Below are 23,022 nucleotides of genomic sequence, written 5' to 3'. Positions count from 1 at the left end.
TAATAATAATAATAACAATAAACCTACCTTCAGGTTAAGGAGATCTTGCTGGTTTGCTGTGAGAACTACCTGCGTCTATATCCAAATCTGTACAGTAACATGGGGTCAAACACACAATACTCGATCCCAAAAAAAAAATTCTGTCATCAATTATCTTTCCAGCACCTCCAGTCATTCAGTACCGAACAGTGAGTTAGTAATATAATTAATACTATATTAAATTCTAAAGATATGCTTGTATTAGTAGTTTATGACAGCTGTTACCTTGATTATTGCCTTAGAAATCTGTCTACTTCTGGATTTGCAGTATGCTATGAACTTAATTGGATTAATTTGCATTTCACATTCACCTTGTGCATGATGCAGATCCTACAATAGAAAAGTGACTCTATTTCTTAATAAATAATTTAAGAATGTAGGTGAGTGTGTTAATGTTGTTTGATTCTAATTTTATCTGCATGTTTTTTTAATGAAGGATGTTTGATAGCAACAGGAAGTGCTATCAATGCTTAGCAAAAAAGTCCACTTTAAAGCTTGAGTACATATATAATAAACTACAAAACATAACAACAACAACAACAACAACAATAATAATAATAATAATAATAATAATAATAATTATTATTATTATTATTATTATTATTATTATTATTATTTACAAAAATCCTAGTATATATTTACAATTTGGGATAATGACAATGGCAGGGACTGGACTGCTAGTGATGCGACAGTTGACACAGGCTTAAAAAAAAGTAAAAAAACTAATTAAATTAAAAAAATATTAAAAAATCTTGTAGTGAAACTGTACTGGAGTTTGAATTGTTTTGTAAATGTCTGTGAAATCAGATGTTTATATTTATCCTTATTTAATAATATTATTAAATAAGGATAAATAGTTATAATAATTATAAAATAATTATAATATTAGTAACCAGCCTTATTTGGTAATAATAATAGTGTTAAATAAAGATACATAATTATAAGAATTATAAAATAATAATAATAATAATAATAATAATAATAATAATAATAATAATAATGATAATAATGATAATTATTATCATTATTATTATTAACAACCATCCTTATATAATAATAATAATAATAATAATAATAATAATAATAATAATAATAATAATAATAATAATAATAATAATAAATACGGATACATAATTCTAAAATAATTATATTATTATTAACCTTTATTTTATTTTTTAAATTCATATATATTTTTGGCTCGCGCAGCACGCATGCGTAGCACGCATGCTCCACACTCAGTGAACCCGTTTCATCATCGTAGACGTCTGTTTTGGATCTTCTTTAGATGTACATCTCTCTCTTTCTCCCTCTCTTCTTATCTCTGCCTTCCTACAGAAGGAGCATCTACACCGTTTAAATTTAAAACCACCATAAAATGGATAGAGTGAAAGTGGACAGCGCGATTTAGTTCATTATTATATGTAACAGGCTGTATGTTTATGTGTCATGGCAGCTCCTGGTTAAAGGCCACCGTCACCGTCTCTGTGCTTCACTCCTGCAGCATTAAACCCTCAGATGGAATAAATTTCTGCACCTTGGCTTATTTTTAAACATGGCAGACGCAGAGCTGCAGACTTTTACCTCCATAATGGACGCGTTAGTGCGCATTAGCGTAAGTATATTCTCTGCTTTTATCTGCGTTATATCTGTTTTTGGTTTAGCAATGCTTGTTTTATGTGCTGGTTCTCCTGTCATTTAGCTCGTGATTAATAACGTCAGAGAGAACAAACGACTACCTTACTAACAGGCCATGTCACGTGACTTCATGTCATCGATAGCTATATTTATTAGCAATATCCCTGAGAGGCGCGCGCGCGCGGCCGTTATGTTATTCACGCGCTTTCTAAATGCGTCTCGTTATAAATGTAACCGGACGGCATAGCGTATCATAGGTTACTTTACGGATGATTTACGTAAACGGTAAATTGAGAATAATCAGAGCGGATGATTAAAACACAAAGCCGCGCAAGGGATGCGCGAGTGGCACATGTTGCCATGGTGACGGACTGTGGGACTGTGCGACTGTTCGGTGAGGAGGAGGAGGAGGAGGAGGAGGAGGAGGAGATGTGATTTTAAAAGTGAAAAGTAATAGTGATAACAATAATGAAGATCCGAGAAATAATTTTTGCAGAAATAATGGAAGACAAAAAAAATCCCTTTAGTTCTGATATTGTTCCCTACTGAGGATGAGAATCACTCAGACTCTTATATAGTGCTGTAATGGAGCAGCAATCAATCTGAATTCTGGTGAAGGAAGACAGTAAAAAAAAGTCTGCAAAAAAAGTCTGAAAATGACACTAAAATGACATCTAAGTGCCGCCCAGAAGGTGGCACTTCCTTTTCCTACTGTGTAACCTCAGTATTATATCTGTCTGACTTCTTATATAAAATAAAACCCTATAATTTGTGAATAAGATAACTTATCTTTAGATAAGACATGACGGATCCCTGTAAAGCACATGTCTTAGCTCCACATAGCGTGTGGATGTCCTCCCAGGACACAGGTCTAATCTGGGCTGATTCTCCGATTGATTGCTTATTAATAAGCCGTAGCACCAAATGCTGTTTAGTCACAGTATGACATCATTAACTCCAGTCACCAAAACATTCATGACTCGTCTGTCTGCAATGATGACCAATGGAAAAAGAAAGGATAGGGGTTTATACAGTGCTTGTGAATCTGTTTAAAAAAAACCCATGAACCTTTATATTTACGATGCACCTTCAACATAAGGCCATTTTCTTATCTGTTATCGAACCTCTGTGGACAGTTCATGGGCTGTCTGTCTGTTAACAAGCAGATATTTAATTATCCTGTAGATTAAATTTTCTGAATCATGGCTCATATTGTTGACTCACGATTTCATGAACGGTTCATCACATGCCTGCTTTGCAAACACTCTGGGTGTCAGAGCTTCCTCAAAACATCCTGAAATTAAATTAGTTTGAACTGTTGGCATCGACAGTCTTTCAATTTCCCTCGTGTAATTTTTCTGTTCCTTTTTCTCTAGTAGCAAATCCCACTGATCTACCGCCCTTCACTGCAGCGTCTCCTGTTACTCAGAGTGTCACCTGTAGTATTTATGTAGCATTTCCCATTGCGTCTGCACTCTCTCATGTCTGCTACGTCAACACTGCTACATGCTGATACAAACATTAGGCCATGTGTCTGTTCTAACGATACAAATAGGGGAAGAATTGATTTCATGTCCTCAAGTAGGAATGGGAGAGAGAACAAACACTATGTAAAAGGGCTGTTTTATATAGTATGTGTCCTGTATGGAGGAGGTAAAGGCTTTTCTGTTTTTACTTGGCAAGGAAACAAGCTTATGGCCTGTGAGTCTGAAACATAAGAAAGTAAAATTTAAATGAAAAAAGAATGAAATTTTTAAAAAATCATACAAAAAATACTTACCTTTTTAGACACTGGTGATTTAAATTAATAACCTCTCTTCCTGGGTCTGTCTCTCTGTCTCGGTGTCTTCCTTGTCTGTCTGCCTTCCTGTCTGTCGCTGTCTGCCTGTCTATGTGTCTGCCCCGTATCTCTCTCTCTCTCTCTCTCTCTCTCTCTCTCTCTCTCTCTCTCTCTTTCTCAGTCTAATATGAAGAGTATGGAGCGGGAGCTCCACTGTCCTGTGTGTGAGGAGATGGTGAAACAGCCGATTGTGTTGCCGTGCCTGCACAGTGTGTGTGTGTTGTGTGCAGCGGAGGTGTTGGTACAGAGAGGTTACCCTCCACCTGAACTCCCGCCGGAGCCCAACACACCCACGTCTAGCCCCAGCACTCGCTCACCACGACACGCTCGCCGACCACCACCTAAAACTGACCGTCTTGAGCGTGTGCTCAAAACAGGTGTGTGTGTGTTTGTGTGTGTGTAACTACAGTTTGACTGAAACTATATGACATCACTATATAACTTCATCACTGCCTTAGTTGATGCAGCTGTGTGTGTGTGTGTGTGCGTAAGAGAGAGAGAGAGAGATTTCTTTTCTCCCTCGTCCTTTGATAAATTGTTAATAATCTAAAGGAGTATATTTTCTGGATTAGCATTATTCATATCTCTCTGAGAAAATCAATCATGAATCATTCCAATTCTCCCTCTCTCTCTCTCTCTCTCTCTCTCTTTCTCTCTCTCTCTGTCTCTCTCTCTCAGTATGTGGCACCTATCCGGGCCGGAGACGGAAAGACATAATTCCACTCAATATGTTGTTTCCTTGTCCCACTTGTCATCGGGATGTGGAGTTGGGAGAACGGGGCCTTGCTGACTGCCTACGCAATCTCACACTGGAGCGCATCATTGAAAGGTCAAACACACACACATACACACACTTACTCTTATGTGCGCACAACTGCTTTCACTCGCGCTTATAAGACTAACATAAATGAATCAGAAGCTTTGAGATAAACGTGCATCTCTAATATAGTGTCAGTATGTTGCTAGTATAAAGCCGGTATTTTTCCAAACTGTCACATTAATCAGATGCTTAATCAGATGTGGTTTAATTTAACAATATGGTTTCCATCCTTGTTATTTGGCAGATTTTAAAATGGCATTTAATCCATCCTGTTATTCTGTCTTAATGTTAATGTTGTCTTATTTTGTACCAACATGAATGTGGCAACACGATACTAAATCAACGGTACGAAACCCTGAGCTTTAGGATGTAGGATATTTTAGCACTTTTTTAAAGTGTTGTTTCACACACAGACAGACAGACACACACACAAACACACACACACACACACACATATATACACTCACTCTTTCTCTCTGTCACTCAAAAACACACACACACACACACACACACACACAAACACACACACACACACACACACACACACACACACACAGAGAAATAATAATAATGATGACGTCTCAGTTGGTGTTAATTACACTGTACTGAACATTTCCCAGAAGCACATTGATTCTGCATAAAGCTCTTAACCAGATAAACACATTTCTCCACAGTGTTCTATTTCTTTTTGTTACTAGCATGACATTCTTCAAACAGCAGAATGCTACAAACCAGTTTTAGAAACAAAGCAGAAAGGCTGAGCTATAAAAAGGATCGATGGAGAATAAGAAAAATGCCCCCGGACAGACTTCTGGTGCTTTGCTCACCATTTCCTGGCAACTGCAGTTTAAAGTCCACGTAGCTCTTCATTCCTTACACTGACAAATGTGCCTGTCTTTATATGGGCCAAAAAAAGCTGCTACAGAAGGAAGATCAGAGACACATTTAATTAGAGTTAAGCATAGCAAAGGGAAGGAAAGAAGAAAAGAAAGAAAGAAGGAATTAAAATCAGAAGCCTTTAGCAGTGTGCTGATGTGGTGCAGCTTTGATATGCTGAGCTGCTGCAGTGTGCGAAGATCTGCTGAGGTTGTTCCTTTACCAAAGACTCCGGTGTTTCTACACACTTGTCTTCCTCATATTTAACCATTATTTGAACGATCTTGACTTGTAAACATAAAAAGAATAAAGTAAATAAAACACATATTCTATTGTTATTGAGCCTCATTTATCAAGCTGGTTATGGGTTGGGGGAAGTCGTGATCTAATGGTTAGAGAGTCTGACTCCTAACCCAAAGGTTGTGGGTTCGAACCTCGGGCCAGCCACGACTGAGGTGCCCTTGAGCAAAGGCACCGAACCCCCCCAACTGCTCCCTGGGCGCCGCAGCATAAATGGCTGCCCCAGGTGTGTTCACAGTGTGTGTGTGCACTGTGTGTATGGGTCACTGTACTTAGCTGTATGTCATGTCACTTTCACTTTATAAGTTTTAGATCATGTGTAAGAGCATTTACACAAGACATGTTGTGTTTGTGAAAATCCCATTTGTTTGGAAAAAGGATGAGAAGCTGAATATACAGTATATATGTATGTATTAGGAGACACACTCTTGGGAAGCTTGACTGTTCTGCTTCATATACATGTGAGTACTGTATGAAGAAAATCAGGTCTATAATATCTAAAATGTCTAATTGTGCATATGTGTGTATACTGTAGGTACAGACAAACAGTGAGTCTGGGCAGTTTGGCAGTGATGTGTCAGTTCTGCAAGCCACCTCAAACACTGGAGGCCACTAAAGGCTGCTCTGACTGCCGGGCCAATTTCTGTAACGAGTGTTTTAAGTTGTATCACCCCTGGGGTACGCCTCGCGCTCAACACGAACACGTTCTGCCCACACACAGTTTCAGACCCAAGGTAAGCTTGGTCATTATCATGGTAGCACTGAACTACATTTCCCAGCAGCCCCAGCACATGTTCTTATCACTTGCACCTGTGACACATTTTCACCCTGATTTGCACCATAACTGTTCGTTTAAATCCTTCTGGGAAGTTCGTATTTACAAGTTGGGAAGTCGTAATTACGACTTATCTAAGTGTACAGTGTACTTTCTCTTAGTTAAGTACTTTATGTACATTATCTTAATTATATATATAAAAAAAAGCAACTTTTTTACTCTGCTTCTAGAAAATGAAGAAGAAATAATGTGCACCAGGTGCACTTTTTATGTTGTAATTTATAAAAAATCACTGTAAACTTTTATAGTTACATATTATATCGTAATTGCGCAAAGCTTTTGTATTTTTTTTTTTGTAAAAGCTTGAATGTTAAGCAATTTGCATGTAATCTAATAAAACCGCACGACCAAATCAAATAATAAAGTAAATAACTCAAATCAACTTCCGAGACAAATTTACCTTCAACTACAGACGTTACATCTATTTTTATTTTTTTCTTACTGTTTTTGCCTCCAACTCACAAACTCCAAACTTCCCAAATGAATTGAACGCACCATTAGTTTCTGTGTTTCAGTGTCTCCTTTTCAAGAAGTAGTTGTGTTTTTGTGTGTTGTCATGTGTACTATAGTCTTTCTCATACTCCACATGTTTTTTTTCCCTTGTATTTTCTGTTTAGTTTCATGCTTCTTGCGTTTAACAGATTCAGTTGTCGTTTTGCATTTCATCCTTCAAGAATCTGCACCTTTGTGTCTGTCTCCTCAACAGGATCATTTTGGTAATGTCTCCATGACATGTCTGAGACATAGGTTTCAGTAGTTTTTAGGTCAGGGGTGTCTGATCTTATCTAGAAAACACCGGTGTGAATGCAGGTTTACGTTCCATCCAAAGCAGAAGCCACACTTGAGTCTTGAAAACTAAGATCCACTGATTATTACTTCATGTGATCAAATTCAAACAGACTATTGGTATTCTTTACAAAGGATATTTTTAATTGACGGGGCATAGACTTTACTCAAAGTATAAGATATTTTGTCTACCATGACCCTTTATATGCTTGCCATATATTATTCTAATTTCTCTTGGCTAATGAGAGGATAACCAGGAATTATGTTGATAATGTTAGTAAAAGAGGACTGTAAATATAGGATAAAAGATTTAAACACTGATTTAAAGGTTGTAATCACTTGACCTTTTGTGTTTACTTTGTATTTACTAAGTGTTATTTATATTGCATGTGTGCTGTAATAAACATTTTAAAATATATTACAGTATCAAGCTGCATTACTATAAAGTCAAGACATTACATATTATTATTACTATTATTATATGCCATGTAGTAATATTTTTCCTGTCTCTGTCTTTCAGGTGCTGGTATGTGTTGAGCACGATCAGGAGCGGATGCAGTTTTACTGCCGCTCGTGTCAACGACTGTTGTGTGCGCTCTGTAAGTTGCGCCGTGTTCACAATGGGCACAAGGTCATGCCCATAGCACACGCCTACCAGACTCTGAAGGTACTCTCTTAATACCCCAAGTACATCAGTGATATATAAAGCAGTACCTGTCATTTGGATACATTAATAGTAACAAAAAACCCTTATTGATTTACTGCATAATATTGCATAATCATATCAAATTAAAAAGCAGTTATAAATCAAGTTATATTTAATCACTGGCTGTAATAAATAGATCTTTTATCAAGTCACTAAGATGTGCATTTTTCAGTACAGCAGTTTTTAATAATTATTTTTTTTTTATGATTGTTGTAGAAAGATATGAGCAATTTTGTCTTAGCTTGTTTTGTTTTGTTTGGGATGTAACTTGCAGAGATCTGTGAACAAAAGGTGTACGCGCCCTTAAATTTCTGAAAACAGTGTCACGATGTTCATTGTGCTCTGAGTGACTCCATGTTGTGGTTTAACAGGATAAAATTACTAAGCAGATGAACTACATTCTGGCCCATCAAGAGAGAGTGCAGGCCCAAATCACACAAGTGGAGAGTGCCATCGCTCAGACAGAGGTAAAGCTTCATCTACTGCACATTTTATTATCTGAATACAGGTCAGATTGTTCTTGTATTAAATCCTTTGTGAACATGGAAAATCTTTAATTTATGCAGTAAATTATTATAATATAATATAATATAAATTATTATAATATTATAATATATAATTATATACAGTATAATTATTATATTATAAATAATTTATGCAGTTATCCACTCAGACAGATGCAGATCAAGAGTTTCATTTAATGCTCACCTCAGTGTGATCTCAGTGACTTTGACCGGACTTTTGATGGATCTTGGATCCGTATTGGCTTTAAGTTTTTCCGACATGGGGATTTTCACAGTTTTACAATTTTAACCATCTTTAAAATTTACACAGAATGGCATAGAAAACAAAAAACATCCTCTGAGCGTCAGCTCCTAAAGTGGAAGGCAAGGAAAACCTTGTTGAGTAAGGTCAGAGGAGAACGGGCTAAATATGTTAAGCTGAAAGGAAGGCCACAGTAACTCAATCAGTAAAACCACTGTACGCAGCAAATCCTCTCAGATTGGACAGAATTTTTGAGCTTATTTTTCACCTGAGCATTTTAACACACAGTGAGATTCAGACATAACTGCTGTATAGACATAAAAAACCAAAGGCATCAATTTGCTAGGGAACAGAAATAAATGCTGCCTAAATAAATAAATAAAATCGGACATGTTGTGACATTGCATAAGCTTGTAAAAAGTGGATGCCACAGCGAATACATGCTGTAATCAAAGCAAAATCCAGTCTCATAAAATATTAGTGTGTATTTTTTTTTTTTTTTTTGGTCAGGCAGTAAATGATACATGAAGTGATTTTTTTGCTCTGACATGATCTCCATTTTATATTTGCTCCTATACCTTATGCACACATTCTATTATGAGAACCTCTAAGCATGTCATAGGGTTTTGTGTCTGTTTTTACTTATATTAACAATAGCAACAAAAAAAACCCATGCTTTTGTATCACCGAACCTGTTACGCACACTGTAGCTGTAGTTAGATGCTCTTCATGTCAAACACATCATGTATTTGTGCGCCTGTGTGCCTAGGTGAATAGCGCTGTTGCTAAAGAGCAGCTGAATCAGTGTGTGAACAACATGCGTGAAGAGATGGTCGAACGGCAGAGTGCGCTACTCAAAACTCTGGAGGAGACTCGCGCTCAAAGATCGGAAGCTCTAAACACGCAGCTTTCAGAGAAGCAGAGCCTGATGGACAATGCGGGGCTCGTCATGTACACACAGGAGCTGCTGAAAGAAAACGACCAGCCGTGCTTTGTGCAGGCTGCCAGAATCACACATAACCGGTGCGAGTGTGTTTGTGTGTCTGTGTGTGCAGTAATAGATTATACGGTATATATGTAGACTCTAGTGAACAGTATGAGGTGGAACAGTAGGGAACATTTTCACTGTGGTTATCACACAAACCAAAGAGTATTAGTGGAATTTATTTCTTTTTCTGTTCTTGTTTGTTCTGACCCTTTTTAAAAAAAAAATCTCAACAGGCAATAACATTTTTGTGGTATTATTAAATATTACTCAAGTTACTCAAGTTCCTTATCGTAGTCTACTATCATACCGGTATACTGCACTCTGTTGTGTTTTTGTTTATTATCCACCAAATTCCCAATGTTTATTCAGCTGTATTGATTTCTGTGCTTCTGTGTCTTCTCTGTGCCGTTCACAGGTTGGTTAGAGCCATAGAGAACCTGCAGCGCTTCTCAATCTCGGCTGATCCCTCGTTCCGCCGTTTCCATGTGGACATCTCCCGAGAGCTCAAGCTAATCAGCAGCATGAATTTCATACAAGGTTGTTATCGGATCCACCAAACTAAATGCATTTTCACAACCAAGCTGTGATGCCTATTTATACAGTATGTGTCAGTTTCATAGGATACTGAATTAGAATTACAGAGGTAACTTCTACCTAGCAAAGGGTGTTAGCCAGTGGTCCTAAAAGTATACGTTGTAGGCTATTTCTCAATAAATATACTTGTATTAAAGACATCTCGTTTTTATGACTATTCAGGACATACATACTTGACTTTTTAACTCACTCTGTTTTCCTTCTTCATAATTTAGCTTTTAGATTAATTGGGATGTCTAATTCAACTGTTAAGTAAGTGTGTTGATTAAGTGTGCTTAATCAGTATTTTGCTTTAGTGTGATGCCTTAGTGTGATGATGCAGTATGTTGATTCAGTATGCTGATTCAGTCTTTTGATTCAGATTGATGATAGAGTAACAGAGTGTGATGATTCAGAATGTTGATTCAGTATATTGATTCAGTGTAATGATAGTGTGGTGATTCATTAAGTTGATTCAGTGTGCCGATTCAGTCTTTTGATTCAGTTTGATGATAGAGTAACAGAGTGTGATGATTCAGTATGTTGATTCAGTGTAATGATAGTGTGGTGATTCATTAAGTTGATTCAGTATGTTGATTCAGTGTAATGATAGTGTGGTGATTCATTAAGTTGATTCAGTGTGCCGATTCAGTCTTTTGATTCAGTTTGATGATAGAGTAACAGAGTGTGATGATTCAGTATGTTGATTCAGTGTAATGATAGTGTGGTGATTCATTAAGTTGATTCAGTATGTTGATTCAGTGTAATGATAGTGTGGTGATTCATTAAGTTGATTCAGTATGCTGATTCAGACTTTTGATTTAGTTTGTAGATAGAGTAACAGGGTGTGGTGATTCATTAAGTTGATTCAGTATGCTGATTCAGACTTTTGATTTAGTTTGTAGATAGAGTAACAGGGTGTGATGATTCAGTAGGTTGATTCAGTATGCTGATTTAGTATTTTGATTCAGTTTGATGATAGAGTAACAGAGAGTGATGATTCAGTATGTTGATTCATTGTGTTGATTTAGAATTTTGCTTCAATGTAATGGTTCAGTATGCTGATTCAGTGTGCTGATTCATTGTTATGTGGTTGTTGTAATTTACTTACAGTAAATGTACTGATTCCGTATTTTGCTGCATTTTGAGGATTGCCATTTGATCATTGTGGTATTCTAATTCATTATAATTACCCTGCTGATTCAGGGTATTGATTTAGAGCGACAATTTAATGTGCTGCTTGGATGTTTAGCTATTTAATAGCATTCTAAAAAAAGCATTTCATGTTTTCTGCTCTAGCTCCTCTGGCTCCAGTAATCGACACACAAAAGACCCTGGCCTATGATCAGCTGTACTTGTGCTGGCGCCTCCCGCAGGACTCGGCTCCTGCCTGGCACTACTCCGTGGAGTTTCAGAGAAAAGATGGCAGAGATGGACCTTTATGGGGTGGGGTCAAATCAGAAGGCTCTGGAGGCCCTAACAGTCCATGGCAGCGCATGGACGAGGTGGGCGGGACTTGTGCAGTGATTGACAGACTGGAGATGGACAGCGTTTACGTGCTGAGAGTGAGAGGCTGCAACAAGGCAGGTTTTGGGGAGTACAGTGAGGAAGTTTATCTACATACACCTCCTGCACAAGGTAACATACAATATTAATACCAACATGTTTTAAAAGTTTTTTTTCTGTTGCATACATTATATCTACACTCATAGGGATATTCGTCATCCTAAATTCAGTTTGTTTATGACTTATTTTTGTACTTATTTTCCATACCTTAACTTTTTCATCCAACCTTTAAATGCTCTGTTTGCCTTCCTGCTTCATCAATGTTTCCCCATCCGTCCAGCTTTTGTTCAAATCCTTCACCCCCCTCTCTCTATGTCATGTAAATCAGGCTCTTTATCCACCCTCTCACATTTATCATTTACCATTTATTCTTATCTTTGATTTATCTTCTCTTTGCTTCCATTGGCTTTTCTTCTTCTCCTGCTCTGACTTGTATTCCTGTTTGACCTGGAATATATCAGCTGCTTGACTGTCTCCAAATCCTAGTATATGTACAATTTTCCTACTTTCCTCTTTACCCTACTCCTTGTTTCCTCCTTCTTTCTTGTCCTTCCTTTACCTTTCTACTTGCTGTACCTCCATTTTATTTCTGTCCTGCTTATGTTTGCCGTCCCTTTTCTCTGTTTGTATACGATCCCCACCTCTCTGTTCCCTACTACTCCCCTGGCTCTCTCTCTCTCTCTTTCTTTCCTTCTCTCTTTCTTTTTGCCTCTCAGTGCTGTCATTTTGTCTGGACTCTCGCTGGGGGCTCCATGCTGAGCGTGTGGCACTGGGTAAGGGGCAGACGTATGCCCGTAGCGTGCCTGGTCTGACTTTGCTGCAGGCCGCCGACCGCGCCCTCACTTCCTTCCATCTGACCACTGACCTCCTGGTGGCAGACGTGTCAATCACACAGGGCCGTCACTACTGGGCATGCTCAGTGGAGCCTGGTTCCTACTTAGTCAAGGTGAGCAGCCAACAGATTGGACAGCACAGACTTTATTATACAAAATATTTTTGCGATTCATTGATTTATGTGTGTGTGTGTGTGTGTGTGTGTGTGTGTGTGTGTGTGTGTGTGTGTGTGTGTGTGTAGGTTGGTGTTGGTCTAGAGACAAAGCTTCAGGAATGGTTTCACTTACCACAGGACATGGCAAGTCCACGGTAAAGCTGTTCACTTTTTAAAGAACCATTTTTACATTTAAAGATGCAGAATTTTGTAAGTGAAGTCACCCTTCTTATTGTAATAATAATAAACTTATTCCACAAGGCTGACAGTATTATTTTCTCTTTCTACCACAGTGCTGCTGAATTTTCAATTTACTCAGAATGGTGATGATTGATTTTCTATAACAGCATTGGTTGGGTTATATTTGAGATGGCAAAGAACTGATGCCTATTCTAGTGGCATGGATAAAGCAGAAAATTTCAATAATTCGATTCAGTCCTATAACAGTTTGTATAAAAGTGATTTTTCTGTGTTTGTGTTTTGTTAAAAGCAGCTGATTTGTAGCCAGGTTTCAGCTAAGTAATGGTTCCAAGTCCTCACACCAGCCCAATGATTTATTTCCTAAAACATAATACTTTAATTGGGATTCAGACAGTCTGATAAGCCATTGTAAACTTTGGGTATAACAGAAGCCTGGGTTATCTTGTTTCACACTGCTTATATTACCTGGGGTTAACAATGAATCCTGGCCGTTCCTAATCTGACGTTTCACACTGTACATTCATAAACCCTTGCTTAACCTACTTATTGTATTTTTGTGGCATCAACCAGCAGGATTGGATAAATACAGCGTGCGGCCACTTTAAATAACAACTTGTCCCACAAAACTAGAAAAGAAAACTGGCTAGATACTTGGCCGATCTACTAGTATGAAGTACTAGGTCTAAAATTTTAAAGCAATTGCAACTCTGTACTTGACCAGGCATTATATTTCACAGCTTTATAAATGTTTTGTGTAGTTGACCAGGCGTTCATTCATCTCCAACTGACACGTCTGCCATCGATATTTTATTTCTCTTAAATGCAACTAAATTTAAATCCTCTTTTAATGCAACTTAGCAGTTGAGGGTTAAAGGCCCTGCTCAGCTGACAGATTGATAGACTTTGGATTCAAGCTCGCCACCTTCTGATTTGAAGACCCTGTTTACACATCACAAAGGTTTCTGTTAATGTAGATGTGTTATGATATGAGGCACCAAGGCACCGATTGTGTGTCTGTTGCTAAACATCTAGTTGTAACATTCTAACATCACATCGTTTCCCACTGTACACATTTGCCATGCTAACTTTCATTCAGAGAAGTGATTCATAACCTTGCTTCTAAATTACATAAGTTAAGTGTACATTACATACATAAAGAGTCCTAAATTGCTCGTTTCAGTGATGCCCACCGAACGTTAAAGATGTTTGCTGTTGTGTGTTGTGTTAAGTAGCAAGTTAAGTTACCAGTAAGCACATTATAATAAAAGCGTCACTGTTTTGAACTGCACTTGATTGAGAAGAGAAGAGAGTATGGAGAAGAGTTTATCTTTTGTTTTTTTTAGTCTCGTCGTAATATGTTACTTCTGTCCCAGCCTGTATTTATAAATGAAACAGGTAACAGTTTCTGCCACACACACTGTATATACCTTAAGGATTAAACATTCTCTTGATCCCTTTTCTCTTTTATCAGATATGATCCTGACAGTGGGCATGACAGTGGAGCGGAGGATGCTCAGGACTGTCCGCCTCCATTCTGCTTCCTCACCATGGGCATGGGGAAGATCCTCATGCCCAAATCCGGGGCATCTAATGGCATGTGTGGCCCTCTCACAGCCCCCCTGCCCCCACGCCTCGGCGTGTGCCTGGACTTTGATAAAGGACATGTTACTTTCTACGATGCTCACTCTCTACGAATGCTGTGGGACGGGATTGTCGATTGCTCCGCCCCTGTTTGCCCGGCCTTTTGCTTCATTGGTGGAGGTGCGCTGCAACTGCAAGAGATGATATCCAATCGCAGCACGGAGCAAGCCCCACCTAGAAGAGTCACCATTCAGACCCATGCTACAAATCTGACTGAAAAACTAAAGCCATAAACAGTTCTATCCCGGAAACTCTTCAGCACATTTAAAGTCACATTTTTTTTTCCATATTTCGGATTTACAGGCAGGGCTTTATAATTAAGATTTGCTCCTGCATTATGTCTATAAAATGCAGCATGCAGATAATCATGATTTCTTGATGCAACCCATTATGCTGAAAATAAAGTATGTCCAGTTTGGTGCATGAATAGTATAATTCGGCTATAGGCATACATGACGAATGATTTCGCGTTCCGTTTGAAGGGTATAATGATTTCTAAGCTATTTTTTACACGCTTAGCCTGTGAAGCACTACGTTAATAGTTTGTACAGGCTTTGACTAATACTGGGTTATTTGCTTTTTATAGGATTGTACTGTATATTTGCCACATTTCAGTCTTATTTGTTTAGATCAAATTTTGGTGTCATACTTAGGAGAGTCCTGTGTGTCTGTTTTGTGCATAACACAGTAAGATCACTGCATAACTGTCCAAAACGCCGCCTCAGTCTGTCAACGTCCAATCACAGCAACCCAAACCAGAAGAATCAAACATCCGTTCATGTTTGTAGAATGCATTTTAGCTGTAACATAAATGTCCGATTCATGATCCTGTGGCGTTATGGCTTTAGTCGTTAAGGCGATTTCTAAAAGTCACATCCCTCAGATAATTGTATTTTTAAGCACACACATCCTAAGTGTTTCTTTTCACAACGAAGCTCTTTACTGCGATTTGCCAGCAGACGTGACGAACGGAAAACGAACAATTTGAACAATTCGAATGTAACATATCACAGTATTATAGTCGTTATTACAGCGTATCACAAATGTCTCAGATAAATATACAGTATACAGTATAGTAGAATACAATTCATGACTAAATATGTATGATTATAACTGACACTGATTTTAACAAAGCATGTTAAAAAAAACTTAAAATGCAAACGGATTTTAAAAACAGAGCGAAAAACATGTTTATGTCTAATATCCAGAATGATCCATATATCAGATCAATGTTTCTGCTGATGAATTTTTCAGCTCTGTTTACGTTTCAATTATATTCTACTCCATTTCTATAGTAGCAGCTCAGGACGTGTATGGCATTTGTTTTTCGAAAAGTGACTCGTTGTTGATATTTGATGTGAGTGTGTATTTTTGGAAGGAGTCTCCATTGTCATTTTGTACCAGATGTACAGCTGTAACTTTTTTTTCTTCCCCCGATGCAGGAAAATCTTCAGGACAGATTGCTTTGTGGTTTCTCTCTGACATTACAAGCTGCATTCTTTTTTTTTTTCACATGAGACAAAAAGTGAGAAGAGTCTGGTGTTGACTGTTTTTAGCTGCCTTGGCAGGTTTGCAGACATTAAATGACATTAAATAAAACTATAAATGAATCAAAATGTATGAGGTGTTCTTGCAGTTGATGCAAATTGCTGCTTTAGAAGAGGAATGAAACCCATTAAGCAGGACATGCAGTTAGAAGAGAAAAGAAAAAGTATCTTCAAAAGAAACTTCAGGGTTACATACTGCAAATGTCTTAGACACCCGTTATTTATTTGTTTGCTTGTTTTTATGTCCTTTGTGTAATAATCTGCCAGTGGAAAAAAGAAATTCTGATTCAGATTAAAAAAAAATAAATCAAATTTGTCCCATTCACATGGTATACCGAAATTTCCACTGCCTGTGCCATAAAAAAGTAGAATAAAATTAGTTAAATAAATAAATAATTATCTGTACAATTGAGGGAAAAATATAAAACATCTAAATACATGTAACAATAAGAATTTTTTCAGAACACTGACTATTAGGAAGAAATTGATGATGTTTGCAATTTTGTGCAATATATAAACGATCATTAGTCCTATTAATGGCTGAAACAGTATAAATATATATAACAGGTATCGGCGTGGTGCAGAAAAATCCTGAAATGTCCAATATGTTGTAATGAGGCTACAAAAAGTAAGATAATCAGAAACAGATCAAATGAAAAACATCACTAACACAATCTGAAGACTACCGAAGAGCTCTGACAGGTTCTTCAGGATGCCTGGAGCAACCTATGATCTAGAATGGCTTTATATGTAACCAAGAATTTTCCATCAGGTCTAAGAAATTTGCTTGCATGGGAAATCATTTGGTTTTTAGATTAAATTATATAATAAGGCACTGAATAGTTTGAATGCCATTTTTGAACACATGGTCCTCAGTAATATTGAATACTATGAATTCAATCCTGCCATTGTTTATCTGATGCCATGAAAACATAGCAAGAATGCTAGAAGGAAGGGCACTGAAATGGTACATTCCAAAGTTACTTATTTGTTCTTTCTGAATTCCTAGGCGTCTCATGAGCACTTCCTCATACTTTTCTCTCCGCTGTGATTGGATAGGTTATACCGGGGTTTAGCTATCTTTTCAGAAATACTAGGCAATTGTGTGTTCATTATGTTGTGTGTGTGTGAAGGTTACATTATTAATCCTAAATATGAACATGAAACACACATTGACCACTTCATTCAAAACACCTCCACATTCATGCAATCATCTACCCTTCCATCCATTTTCTGAGCTGTTTATACTACACAGGGATGCTTCTACCTAGAAGTCTATCTCAGGGAACTCAGGACACAAAAGGGGACATGGTGCTAACTAATCACAAGCCACAATTACACACTAGAGATTTTTCCGGACAGGGGGAGGAAACCAGAGTATTGGAGGAAGCCCCCAAAGCCCATTGGAGAACATCAAACCAGCCAGAAATCTGGAGGCACTACAAAAAAAATAAACCACAAAAACAGGAATCCAAGGCTACAGATGGACAGTTGAGAATGATAACTATGAAACTGTACCTGCTGTTGCCTCAGATGCCTGATCTTGTCTAAAAAGACTGATAACTGATCTCATTTATCTCAAGCTTCAACATGCCGGTCATTCAACATTTCTGCTCATCTCTGTTGTAAAGAGTGTATTTGTGTGTGTGTGTGTGTGTGTGTGTGTGTGTGTGTGTGTGTGACTGTGGCAATTTCTCCTCAACAAGGCACTTCCACACTGGATGCTTTTTGGAGCTCTTCTCTATCTCTATAGCTACATACTGTGAGTGAATGAGTCACAGAGGTCATAAGTTTGATGTGAATAACATCTGACCATCTTTTCCTTGTTTCTTGTTCCAACTGTTGGAACTGTTCTACAAACACTACAAAGTATAATTTTGGAAACAGTAGTAACCCTGAAAAGGTCCTGGGTCCCAATTGTGAACCCTTTTGCTCTTGCTCGAGCCTATCAGTGGGCTATTTTTTTATATTACTGAAACTCTACCACAACAATATCACTGCAAATCTGAACATAAAAAAATAGGGAAAAAATGACAATTAATATTAATACATGCCATGTCTTGTGAGGAATTTAGGTTCATTTGATTGATTCTAAAATGACAGGGAATGAAACATCTTCATAACTCGAGGTAGAAGTGTGCCTTTCTTATCTGTCTTTCATCATGCAGATATTGCTGTGTAACGTCCAACAGCATTCCAAGAACAAAAGATGGAACATTGTTAAAGAATGTGTATGTGAGAGAGAGAGAGAGAGAGAGAGAGAGAGAGAGAGAGAGAGACTTTGTACCTGCCCACATCACTCACACCTCATTTCTTTGTTCCTCCCTTTTTTTTGTTTTTCACAAGGCATGTAAATAAAAAGTCACATTGCATTTCTCTTTCAGTTTACTCTTCTGATGTACCAAGAAAACCTAAGCATCACAACATCTAACACAGGTATGGATCTCATCATTATCACAGTTCTTCTCATCCACGTTTTGTCTCATTAACATGTTTAATATCGTCATGGATCTGATTGTATTTTTGATAATCATATCTACAAAAATGTAGATCTGCAGATGTACAAAGATATATTGTTAAATATATTGCTCCTTATTATTCTTATTACTCTAGGATCAATGAAGTAAGTTAATAATGAGGTGATGTGAAGCAGTTGCTTTGTATCAGCAGTGTACAGTATTAACCACTGTGATTTATTGTGAATGTGTGTGACGTTGCTTTATAACATAATGAAGGACAAGCACACAGTGCAATACTGTCTTTGGTGAAACAGACTGGATTTATTATTCTGAGAAAAATGTCTGACAGTTCCATTGTTTTTACATTTACATGAATGTATCCGAAAAAAGAAACTGACAGAAATGTTCATTCTAAGAAATAAAGGTACCCAGGTGTAAGGTTCCTTGTTGCTAGGGTAGAACCACAACGGGGGCATTATATCATGTATTTCTAAAAAAAATTAAGTTACCTTGTGATATAAACATCTGATGCCAACAGATATAAATATCTGATGCCATCACCATAGCAACATAGAAAAGTACAGTTTGCTCCTTTTATTTCTCAAAGTGTACAATGAGCCTGAATACAAATCCATGGTGTTAAATAGCTATGGGAGGGACAGAAAACCCGACAACAATATGCTTTAAATTTCTTTCTGTTATTTAAGTTCTCAAATGCACCTGAACAAAAACAAGGCTGTTAAATCCATGACCTTATGGTTCATGGCTTACAGACTAACCAGTTCATCCGGTCACACAAACTTGCACACTGATTACTCTCTCATACGTACTTTGAACTTGTAGCTCTCCTCACTCATTATTATCTCTGTCTAACAAAATGTCGGAGCTGACAGGGCTAGTTAATGCCAGATAGAGTACCGAGAATGCTTTATGGAGATATGGTTGCACGAGGACATACTGGATTAAAACCTCTCTGTCGAGGGCTTTCTGTCAGAAAAACAGTGTCTTCACCGAGTGAAATCCAGACCCAAATACAGAGATAACATAAAAAGGGGATTTATTAAGAAAAACAGCAAAGACACTAAGGAAGACAAAGCAACTGAGATAACAAAACAGAAACAAGCAGACAGAACTACACACAAAAACACAAGGAGTTAGCAAACAACAACCGGAATAAGTAATGGAAATAATGAGTGAGACAAAAGGAACAGGTGTGTGCAGAGGTGTTAATGGATTAAGAATTAGGTTGGGAAACACACATGAGCACAAACCGAAAACACAGACACACGGCACAAAACATAAAAAAAACTGACAGAATGCCCCTCTGGTGTTCAGACATGGCATAGTTCATGAACGTCATATCATAACTTCAGACGAAACATCCGAGTGCATTCATCATCATCTCAGGCAACTTCAACCATGTGAGTAGAGGACCCTCGACTTATTGTATGCAAACCTGAAGAATGCATACAACTCCTGTTATATACCTCTGGTTAAGAGCAAGACTGTGGCCACCAGAATCGTGAGGAGATGGATGGATAAGACTTATGAGGAACTTCAGGCCTGCTTTGAGGTTACGGACTGGCAATAACAGACTACAATACATCGACCTCTGTGTTACTGTAACTGCACTGTACCACCAAGAACTATCCTATGTTATCCCAACAACAAACCGTGGGTAACAAATGATATCAAGGCCATCCTGAATTATATTTACATTTATGGCTTTTGGCAGACTCCCTTCATTAAAATACATTAACCCTGGTTCACTAGGTTACAGATTTAGGATACCATTAACCTAAAACTGTTCAGGTTTTTTTAAAAACATTGCTAGTTCAAGTGTTTCAGGAAGAGGTACAGGTAGGTCTTCACCCGTCGTTTGAAGATAGTCAGTGAATCAGAATACTTTATTAATCCAAATGGGGAAATTTCGTTTGTTACCTTAGTTGGAACTGTGACTCTATGATTTCCATTTGTATACTGGAATTTATTTTAGGATTAAGTTTAGGTGTAGACATGGAGTTAATTAACTGGATTAATAATTATGTCGGTGAAAGGATAGTAAAACAAAGGTGTGTGTGTTTGAGAGAGAGAAAGAAAGAGAGAGAGAGAGAGAAAGAGAGAGAGAGAGAGAGAGAGTCTCTGTCCTGTTCCTCCTAATGATATAAAAGTATCTCAGTGTCTTCCTGTGTCTGTGTCTTCCTCAGTGTTTGGCTGAGACTTTGCTGTAATGGCTCGCTTTGTACTCTGGGTTGCAGCATTGAGCCTGGTTTGCCTCATGGCTGTGGTCACCTCGGAGAACGGTTTGTTCCAACTTCAGTACTAGAAATCTTGTGCACCTTAAACATAACACCACAACCGTAAACAAGTTTCAGTGGCTAATACCCATAATTATCTACTTTACTGTGTAAATAGAATGTTGAATGTTGCAGAGAAACTAACAAATCATATGCTAAAATCAAATGTGTGTGTTAATTGAAGTTTGATTAGACACAGGTTATGTTTATGTTTGTTTGAGTTTAATAGCTTCAATAGCTATTTCAGGGCAAATTATAATTATTAATCATCATTTAATAAAATTCGGTTTATAAAAAAATTTTGTACATCAAAACTCTACACTCAAAACATTAAATGTCTTCTGAACATATGATATAGGCATTAGACTTTCATTCCGAGCTAGTTTCTCTCTCTCTCTCTCTCTCTCTCTCTCTCTCTCTCTCTCTCTCTCTCTCTCTCTCTCTCTCTCTCTCTCTCTCTCAAACAAACACACATACACTCCTACACTCTGACAAAATGCTGAAATGTAAGCTGAAAGTACAAGTGGGAAAGGGTTAGGGTTAAGGTTAATATTATTCTATTAATAAACATTTATATTTAATAAAAAAAGATTCTAGGTGCTAATAATTGCCTCCCCTCATGTCTCTCTTTCACAGATCCACAGGAGACCCCTGATGAGAATATCTGTGCCCAGTACTTTGATGATGGCACCACCATGACTATTGGACGGGTCTTTGACATGATCGCAATCAGATTCAGGGATTATGTTCCGGTGTGTGTTTGCTTCCTGATAAAACTTTCTATCAACACATACAATTGTTTTATCAAGTGTTTATGCTTATCTTGTCATCTGGCAAGTTCACTGATACGGCACTTTACTTTTTTTTGACATATTTCTCAGTCACACCTTTGTACCAGTCACAACAGTGTATAGCTAAAGCACGCAACCTCTTTATCTCTCTCTCTTTCTCTTCTCTCCCTCTAGAACTTTGCCAGTGAGCTGATATGGGAGTTCATGAGGTTTGCTGATATTAACAGGGATAACCGTCTCAACCAAGCGGAATGTGAACAGCTCATCCAGTACATCAAGCAAAGGGCTCCAGCAAATTAAAAAAAAAACTTACTAAAAAGTTTTTAGTACTAAGTCGGCTTTATTTGAAATCAGCTTAAAGGTGTGTGATGTAAATGACTCTCTTATAATTACTGAGCAACTGATTTCTGATGTGACAAATTCACATAGCAATAAATCATTGTATACACTATTAAAATGTGAAGACCCTGTACTGTGTATACTGATGTAAAGATTTGCATTTGTATATAAGCATTGAATGCACATATTCTGTGTATTTTGGAATTTTAGTCTCTCTCTGTCTCTCGCACACACACACACACACACACACACACACACACACACACACACACACACACACACACACACACACAAAATGTTCTTACATAAATGTCTTAGTTACATAAAATACTCTCCCATTTACCACTTGACTCATCACCTACATATAACAATATAGCATTCTCTGTGTGAGAATTCTTAGAAGGATATAAATTGTTCCCTCAATGCATTAATGTTATAAGTAAACTCAATATATGATCATTGAGCTGTATACGAGAATAGAATTTTATATCTACATGTCTAGGAAATTTTTCTATCATGCCACATGGACACATAAACACAGACTAGAACCCAGGGAGTCAAAATCAGGACCAATTGATAAATCCATGGGCAGGTTTAGAATCATAAAGTGCTGGCACATGGGGGAAATCTGGTGGATTTTTCAACAGAGAGAAAAGCCACAAGGCAAGGCAAGGCAAGGCAAGTTTATTTGTATAGCACATTTCATACACAGAGGTCATTCAAAGTGCTTTACATAGAAATTAGAAAACAGTTTATAAAAGAAAAAAAGAAATATATATGAAAAATAAGAAACACGATAAAATCATAACAAAAACAAATAACAATTAAAGAAAATAAATGTGATTTTAATAAAAACAGTTTAAAATGTGTTAAAAAGAATAAAACAGGAGTAAAAGTGATTTGGATAAAAAGTGCAGTCAGTGTGAAGCAGCACAGCGCTCATTCAGTAAATGCAGAGTTAAACAGATGTGTTTTTAATCTTGATTTAAAAGTTTCTGCTGTTGAAGCACATCTGATCTCTTCTGGAAGC

General features: G+C 37.5%; 2 protein-coding genes across 6 annotated transcripts; both read left to right on the top strand.

Annotated features, from left to right (window-relative positions):
- The first annotated feature begins 1,243 nt into the window (after positions 1-1,243).
- trim46a (tripartite motif containing 46a) lies at positions 1,244-16,169 on the top strand. Of its 5 annotated transcripts, XM_047811324.1 has the most exons (15): positions 1,244-1,326; positions 1,493-1,651; positions 3,636-3,891; positions 4,193-4,343; positions 6,046-6,244; positions 6,987-7,061; positions 7,652-7,798; positions 8,209-8,304; positions 9,372-9,625; positions 10,006-10,127; positions 11,463-11,801; positions 12,010-12,048; positions 12,446-12,675; positions 12,805-12,872; positions 14,390-16,169. In XM_047811324.1, the coding sequence occupies exons 2-15, from the start codon at positions 1,592-1,594 to the stop codon at positions 14,790-14,792; spliced, it is 2,439 nt and encodes an 812-aa protein (XP_047667280.1). In that variant the 5' UTR covers positions 1,244-1,326; positions 1,493-1,591; the 3' UTR covers positions 14,793-16,169. The 5 variants fall into 5 exon arrangements, 4 of the variants coding, with proteins under 4 accessions (XP_047667280.1, XP_047667282.1, XP_047667281.1 ...); XR_007140156.1 differs by having other exon boundaries at positions 1,263-1,651; positions 12,805-12,927; positions 14,390-14,515; XM_047811326.1 differs by lacking the exon at positions 6,987-7,061 and having other exon boundaries at positions 1,264-1,651.
- Positions 16,170-18,390: 2,221 nt separating this feature from the next.
- Positions 18,391-22,196, top strand: si:dkey-247k7.2 (uncharacterized protein LOC797677 homolog). The gene is made up of 4 exons (XM_047811348.1): positions 18,391-18,542; positions 20,773-20,868; positions 21,499-21,614; positions 21,828-22,196. The coding sequence occupies exons 2-4, from the start codon at positions 20,796-20,798 to the stop codon at positions 21,951-21,953; spliced, it is 315 nt and encodes a 104-aa protein (XP_047667304.1). The 5' UTR covers positions 18,391-18,542; positions 20,773-20,795; the 3' UTR covers positions 21,954-22,196.
- Positions 22,197-23,022: the final 826 nt, after the last annotated feature.

The sequence above is a fragment of the Tachysurus fulvidraco genome, chromosome 3 (assembly GCF_022655615.1).
Source record: "Tachysurus fulvidraco isolate hzauxx_2018 chromosome 3, HZAU_PFXX_2.0, whole genome shotgun sequence".
Taxonomy (NCBI): Eukaryota; Metazoa; Chordata; class Actinopteri; order Siluriformes; family Bagridae; genus Tachysurus; species Tachysurus fulvidraco.
This window is presented reverse-complemented; position numbering and strand designations above follow the sequence as displayed.

Bases quoted from the DNA above. Each gene is read 5' to 3' on its own strand.
- trim46a (XM_047811324.1), top strand. From the start codon at position 1,592: ATGGCAGACGCAGAGCTGCAGACTTTTACCTCCATAATGGACGCGTTA. The intron at 3,892-4,192 runs GTGTGTGTGTGT...TCTCTCTCTCAG, and splicing joins TGAGCGTGTGCTCAAAACAG to TATGTGGCACCTATCCGGGC. The intron at 7,799-8,208 runs GTACTCTCTTAA...GTGGTTTAACAG, and splicing joins ACGCCTACCAGACTCTGAAG to GATAAAATTACTAAGCAGAT.
- si:dkey-247k7.2 (XM_047811348.1), top strand. From the start codon at position 20,796: ATGGCTCGCTTTGTACTCTGGGTTGCAGCATTGAGCCTGGTTTGCCTC. The intron at 20,869-21,498 runs GTTTGTTCCAAC...TCTCTTTCACAG, and splicing joins TGTGGTCACCTCGGAGAACG to ATCCACAGGAGACCCCTGAT. The intron at 21,615-21,827 runs GTGTGTGTTTGC...CTCTCCCTCTAG, and splicing joins GATTCAGGGATTATGTTCCG to AACTTTGCCAGTGAGCTGAT.